We start from the raw sequence: 6,845 nt of genomic DNA on the forward strand, positions 1-6,845 counted from the left end.
GTGCAGGTATATAGATAGCAAAATAGGTAACAAATCATTCCACTTTAATTTCTTCAGATAGTTCTATGAGAAAAGTACACGCCATTTCAGTTTAAATGTATGTATGCGTGTGTGTGCGCACACACACACACACATATGTGATTGCATATTCTTTGGATACAGACAGGTCCCTGGGATTATCTACTCTCACCCAAACTTCCCTTCCAGCTTCTTTTCCTTCCGACGATTACCGAACTGTTCTGTAGCAGTTTGAGGAATGGATAACTTAATGGATGAGCCCTGTATCTATGCTACTGCAAATGGAATCACCATGCTTATCAGAATGCAAAGTAATTAGCCAAAACCATCCATCCAATACAAGGCTGAAAAGGGACTCAGGCCCCAAAGCCCACCATGCTGACGGCCCAGTCTTCTAACTAAGTAGCATGCTCACTTGAATGCTGAGAAGGGTGCAGTCAAAATATTACAACCTTAAATGTTCAGTCACTGACGCAAAATAATTTAGTATCTGCGGTACTCGGGGCATTGAAGTAAGTAGTATGAGAGTGACAGAAAGTATGAGACCTGGTCTCATGTGCCTAAAATGCTTGCTGTTTTATCAGGGAAACAGAACACAGACACCCAAAATATTAAGAATACGAGACATCATGGTCAATGTCAAATGAGCAGCAGAGACTGCATTTTTTCAGAATTAAAGAGGAAAGACATGCCATAAACCAGAGTGAACAGAAAGTCAACTGTGGAACAGAGGGTTTAAGTTGACCTTTGAAGAGCAAGATTCAGATCATCAGAAAAGATGGAAGGCACATCCCAGGAAACTCCCAGATTTTACCAAAGGAACAAAGTACTTCTTTACCATTATTTCATTATAACAAGTTTGAAAGAATGCAGAATTGTTTACACTGAGAAAATACTTAACAAAGAAGTAAATATGACTCTGAAGTTCTTTGTTAAAAAAATAAAAAAGAAACTCCTAAGACTATAAAAATCACGATTAGTGTCAAGTCCATGTTTATTAGGTCTGCCTTTGCCACTTAGCCACGAATGACAGGATGGAAGCTCACATGAGCTCATAGCTGTTATTTCTGATAAGTTTACAGGGAGAGCAAGTTTTCCTGGTTATTTGTTAAACTCTGTAATCAGTCTGTGCGAGTCACGTTTTATGAAAGCAATTAACCTTAAGGAACTGTGATACTCCAAACTTCTCAAATGACTCCGTAAGTTTCCCACGAAGTCGAAGGAAACTTGCTATTCAGAGTGACTTAGCACGATCCGGTTTGATTCTAAACCAAGACAATCAGGAAGAGGAATGCCTTGTTACAATGAAATCAAAAAAGCTTTGCGCAATTGTAGTTCACTAATTTGTTTAACATGAGGAAGTGAGTCATTCATGTTAAGAAAGGGCCTCATTTTTTTGTAAAGTATAAAACGTGGTGACACACTAAGTCGTGAGGCACAGAAGGCTTCTAGTCACAAAATCTGAGGGAAGTTAAACATCTTCACAGTGTCATCAACAAGAAGAAAACTCCCATTCCCAGCAGAACACTTAATTTTGTCTGATCGGTCCAAAGATATGATTGATCGAGGTGGATCTCCATGCTTTAAATCCTTTCAGGTTAACATCTTTGCTAGAAATGGCTTAGAGAATAATTGAACACTACAGAAAAGCAGGTACTAAAAAGTTTGGCATGGCTGGCAAACTGCTGCCTGTGGCAAAACTACATTAAAAACATTAATTGAGAAAGGTATTTCATCACAGACTTTATGTCCTGAAGTAGACATGTTCACAATATAGTCATATGACACGCATATTTTTACTAATTTATAATAATCACAGTGATTCGAAGAAGGGTTTAATATATACATTTATTTTTACTTAATTTTTTTCTATTTACATTCTTACCGTATTATGAGCAGTTCCACCCAGACTCGTACAAAAGCTGGTAATGGGCCAAAGACTTCCAGAATATAGATGTAATGACCACCAGATTTTTTTATACTTGTTCCCAATTCAGCATAGGACAAGGCTCCTGTAAAATATTTATTTAAAAAAAAAAAAAAAAGGTATACAGTTAAAATAGTACCGAGTCATCCAGCAGCAGAATTGACACAGCAATGTTTATATTGCATGGGAAGTGATTACGCCCTTTGGTCTAAATGAGATCCTTATTTCAAAACAAATAAAGGTCATCTAACTGCTAAGAGCAATCAAATTCCTCTTGTAACTTCCTTAAATTTGAGATCTAGTTTGTTCTATTCAAACAATGTAAGTTTACTTGAAATGGTAAAGACAAACTTCTAAAACAATGTCACATTAAGAACACTAATCTCAAACCTGGGAACAAGAGAAAAAGAGAAGACCAATGCCAATAATACTAATGTATTTTTATTTTTTTTAAATTTTTAGGCGAGGCAACCCTTGGTTGACTTCACAGATTGCAAGGACCTTGTCAGCTTACAATCTCTTATTTTTTTATCTTTTACCCTTACAGCACCTGGTCTCCCTAGGTGGTCTCCCATCCAAGTACTAACCAGGCCCGACCCTGCTTAGCTTCCGAGATCAGACAGGATCGGGCTTGTTCAGGTTGGCATGGCCGTAGACTACTGACCTATTTTTAGAACATAACTTCACACCAAGACAAAGAATTATCCCAAACGGATCTCAATTCTCATTATATTGAGAATCCTTTTAATAAATGTTTCTGTGGCACATCAAAATAAAAAAAAAAATTATCTGTACCTCAGAAAAGTATGGATGGGCTCCAGGTCTTTCAAGGCTTCATTTATTTTGTAGGATATGTTTTTGTCAACAAAATAAATTTTAATTCGAATATTCTATGTCTATAAAAGGTTTTCTTGGATGTTTTTAAAGTGTATACTTCTGGGTAGTTGAAATAACACTTTTAAAAAGAGATGTTTTTTATAAGTTATACTTATTACATCAGGTAAAATTAATCATAAACCAAATTTTAACATTTAACAATATAATGGACTTGAGCAAGTCATGTAACCTCAGTTTCATCTTCTGTCTATAAATATAATAGGTGCCAAGGTAGGACTGGGCCTAACACATGGAAAGCACCTCATGAAATATAGTTACACCATTAATTTGAGCAATTATTTATCAAGAAAATAAAAAATGTATCTTGATGTTATGTGAAAGTTCTATCACTGTTAAGTACTCAAATGTAACACACGATTTTTGCTTGAGCTCTTCAGAGACTAAAAGTGTAAGAAATTATTGTCAGTAAAGCTTCAGACAGAACTGTCCAACATGAATATAATTTGCATATTCATTGAAATCTTAGTATCACTTATCTTGTTCCTGAATCTAGCACTGTATCAGTCAGCCAGGAAGATTTTTTATTTAAAAATGAAAGAAAAAACACAGACTCTGAGGCCATACCCCAGACTCGCTCTATAACCAAGGGAGTCCATACTCTCCAATAGAGAGATCCAAGATAATCTGTTCTTTTATAACTCGCACAGATAATTCTAAAGTAACTGGTCTGGAGATGGATATTTGGGGTCACTGGTACAGTTTGCATATTTATAACTAATGGTAACCAGTTGTAATTCACTCTCTGTTGGAAACCAGTCAACCATGTTGGCTGCTGTACAGAAAAGTATCTAATATAAAGTGTTATTGAAAAGAGTCTGAAGTATCTCAGAATACATTACCAAGGAATCAATACCTATGCTAGTGTATGCTCTGCAGAAACTCCAGATGGCTATCCTAGGTTTAAATTGAGATCTGGAGGAATGAGATTTTCATTTAAAATTCTCAAGCTCCATAACCATTTTCCTTAGATGAGAAAAAAGTTCAAAATAGAATGTAAAAATCCATGTACTGACCCTGGTTTTTTGTTTAATTTTGTTTTGTTTTTAATTGTAAACCAAATATATAGATTCTTTACTTTCAGTCTCAGAGTTTGTTTAGTTCTAGAGTTTTAAGAGAAAGAATTGTTTTTCCCCTTACATTTTGCTTTATTTCCTGTTAGGAAGCCACTCCTGTCAAACAGCTCTAGTCACTTAAGTGACAAATGCAACGCAAACATAGATAAATAGATTAACACAAGGGCACGCTCCCTGCAAGCAGCACTCAAATACCAAATCAAGTGTAACTTTAGCTAGTCCCTTCAGCTTTTCATTACCCCTGAGCTTGAGATGATATACTTTTGCAGACGCAAATTTTCATAGTACAAGTCAGCATCACTTTAACCGATTCCATGCTCGAAGCAAACCATTTTATTACCTCTGAATAACCTCTTATTGTGTACAAAAATGGAACTGTACAGTGGGAGCTGCATGCACACAGTATGCAAAGTCCAGGAAACTGGTTATGGTTTTTCTTATTACACACTGATTTACTCTGACTACTCCCAGCTTTGTAGAAGATTACGGGCTGACGGGGCACAAAGTCATTTATGACGACCAACAATTAGATTCCTTTTGTCTACAAATGCGCGTGCCAGAGCATATGAATGAACTTTTTTAAAATCTAAAAGTAATTCCTCCCTAGGTCTTTCTATACTAAGGCTTTGTTTTAACAATTGCCATTTAAAATGCCTTCTTCCTAATGATGGAAATGTAAGTTCTCTAAATCAAAGCTCAAATCAACGTATTAAAACATCACAAGGCCTGAAGAATGAATGGATTGCTACGTGTAGGGCCAAGAGTTAGAACTTGGTCCTAGTTATGACAAGGAGTTAGTACCTTTAAAGAGCAGTGTCTTTTAGAATAAAACATACTCTTGGCCAGAAAAGAGCAAATGGATCTTAGACATTTAACCCATAGCATTAATAAAAATTTTTTTTGACCATTCACCAGTTTTTGTCACCTTTACAACTAACTCATGTAGCTTTCTAGTAATCTGCTCACCTCATAAGGGGCCACTTATCACCTCTTACTAATAATTGTCAAATCAAGAGATCTAGATGTTGAAGAAGAATTAATAATCATATTTCTTCTACCAGTTTTGTTCAGATTAACTTAGTGAACAGGTGGGCAAATTATCTGCCTCTAGAGATCAAGTGAACCACAAATAAGGAAAACAGACCTGAGCAAGCACAACAGACTAATACACAACTCTAGTTTTACAATTTATACTGCAAAGGTTTATAGGTATCAGGGAGAGAGGAAAGGTTGAAAAACTGCAAAATATGCTCAGACCCTTGCATTATACCCACTTGAGCGAGGGACTGAGTTAGTTATGTGCCATCGTGCTTCTTTCCACATCAAGGACTTTTAGAAAGAATACTAGGAACAGACAAGCGCACGAAGTTAAAAAATTAAAAAGGAAAAGACTGCCACCGTTTGTTGTGCCAATAAAAAAAAGTCAGCAAAACTTCTGCTGAACAGTCAGTTCTGTGTCTAAATAGGCCACGCCGGGTGTCGCTTCACAGGTGTTTCATTCAGCGTGCCAGCTGCCAAGATGCCCCAAACAGACGTAGCTAAGCACAACCGCCCGGCACAGAGAGCTTGTGTGTGTTTCACTGGGTCATCAAAGTTAGCCTTTGCTCTTGTCGCCACAGGGAAAAGTCAGAAAATAGTCTGTCTTAGTCAGGAAAAGCGAGTACAGCCTGCAGGAAGCAATTTGAGAGAATTCAGGATGCTGCAAGAGAGGACACCGTGTTTGGGTAGTTGGCACGCCTAAACAAAAGTCGGACAACTTCACAGAGCCTTTGCCATTTCACTCACTCTTTAAAAATTACCCTTTGCTTTCCCAGAAAGAGAACTGCCCGGCTCCACAGACACTGCCCCCGCCCCTGCCCGCCCCAAGAAGAAGCTGCACTCACCAAACAGTGACAGGACCCCACAGACTGTCCAGATAACCAGGGACATGCCCACGCTGCCCGTGTTCTGGAGCACGCCCTTAGGAGAGATGAAGATGCCTGCGCCAATGATGGTGCCAATGATGATGGAGATGCCCCTCAGCAAAGTGATTTTCTTCTTCAGCACCACTTTCTCCTGCCCAGGGGGCTCCTTGCCACCCAGGGAGGGCAGCCTCCCATGAACACTGCCCTGCAGGTAACCTCCACTGGAGATGGTGGACACGACAGGCTTTCTGACCATTGCAGTGACACCCAGGGGCGAAAATAAAACAGAGGCAAAAAAAAAAAAAAAAAAAAATCTAAAACTTTCAACTTTGGTGCCTCTTGGTGTGACTGACCAATCTCTTCCTCTTTGCTTTCAGATTGTCTCTCTCAGTGCTATTGTGTTCACAGGTAAAAACTCAGAGGTATATTTTCTCCTTCACAGTTATCTAATTACACCTCAGAAACACCTATGTGTTCAGGGGCTCCCGTTCCTCCGCTTCCTCCAACCACCACCTCGGTGCTGCGGCCGCCGCTGCTGCCCTATCATTACAGACCAGCTCAGCTTCCCCGTGGGCTGGTATTTAAGCTCCTGCCTGTCACACCAACTTACTCCAGCTAAATGATGATGCAAATTCTCCAGGTTTGCATCAGCCACATGAGGAGGCTCCAGCATTACTCAGCTTTTTTTTTTTTTAACAGTAGCAGCATGTTGCTCAACTGACCTAAGCTTTTCAGAGAACAAAGCACACACTTAAAAGGATCTTAACCAATCCAGAAGTAGTAAATTCCAAACAGACCTTCCCAGAGATTTAAAGCAGCTTCTAGGAGGGACAGGAGCTCTTTACAGAAAGCAAAAAGAAAACGAAAAATGAAACAGGAAATGATCACTGCATTGTAAGAAGTTTCTTTTTCTCTTCAACTTAGGTAGAATAAATTTCACACAAAAGGATTCTGATAACAGGATTCAACCAAAAACCTCTCTGTTTCTTACAACAAAATTTCGATTTTATAATCTGATTCCTGCTT

At 38.5% G+C, this 6,845-nt stretch overlaps 1 protein-coding gene and 1 pseudogene across 1 annotated transcript; both read right to left on the minus strand.

Annotated features, from left to right (window-relative positions):
- Positions 1–1,237: 1,237 nt before the first annotated feature.
- On the minus strand, positions 1,238–6,450 carry SLC7A11 (solute carrier family 7 member 11). The gene is made up of 3 exons (XM_011374311.2): positions 5,799–6,450; positions 1,904–2,030; positions 1,238–1,283 (listed from the first exon to the last, which is right to left on the minus strand). Exons 1-3 carry the CDS (start codon positions 6,073–6,075, stop codon positions 1,253–1,255), a joined length of 435 nt encoding a protein of 144 aa, XP_011372613.2. The 5' UTR covers positions 6,076–6,450; the 3' UTR covers positions 1,238–1,252.
- LOC111729028 lies at positions 2,484–2,602 on the minus strand (annotated as a pseudogene).
- Positions 6,451–6,845: the final 395 nt, after the last annotated feature.

The sequence above is a fragment of the Pteropus vampyrus genome, unplaced genomic scaffold (genome assembly GCF_000151845.1).
Source record: "Pteropus vampyrus isolate Shadow unplaced genomic scaffold, Pvam_2.0 Scaffold243, whole genome shotgun sequence".
NCBI lineage: Eukaryota > Metazoa > Chordata > Mammalia > Chiroptera > Pteropodidae > Pteropus > Pteropus vampyrus.

Coding starts and splice junctions, on each gene's coding strand:
- SLC7A11 (XM_011374311.2), bottom strand. CDS start 6,075: ATGGTCAGAAAGCCTGTCGTGTCCACCATCTCCAGTGGAGGTTACCTG. Junction 2,031..5,798: donor TGGGGTCCTGTCACTGTTTG/GTGAGTGCAGCT, acceptor AATATTTTACAG/GAGCCTTGTCCTATGCTGAA. Junction 1,284..1,903: donor GTGGAACTGCTCATAATACG/GTAAGAATGTAA, acceptor GTCTTGGTTTAG/AATCAAACCGGATCGTGCTA.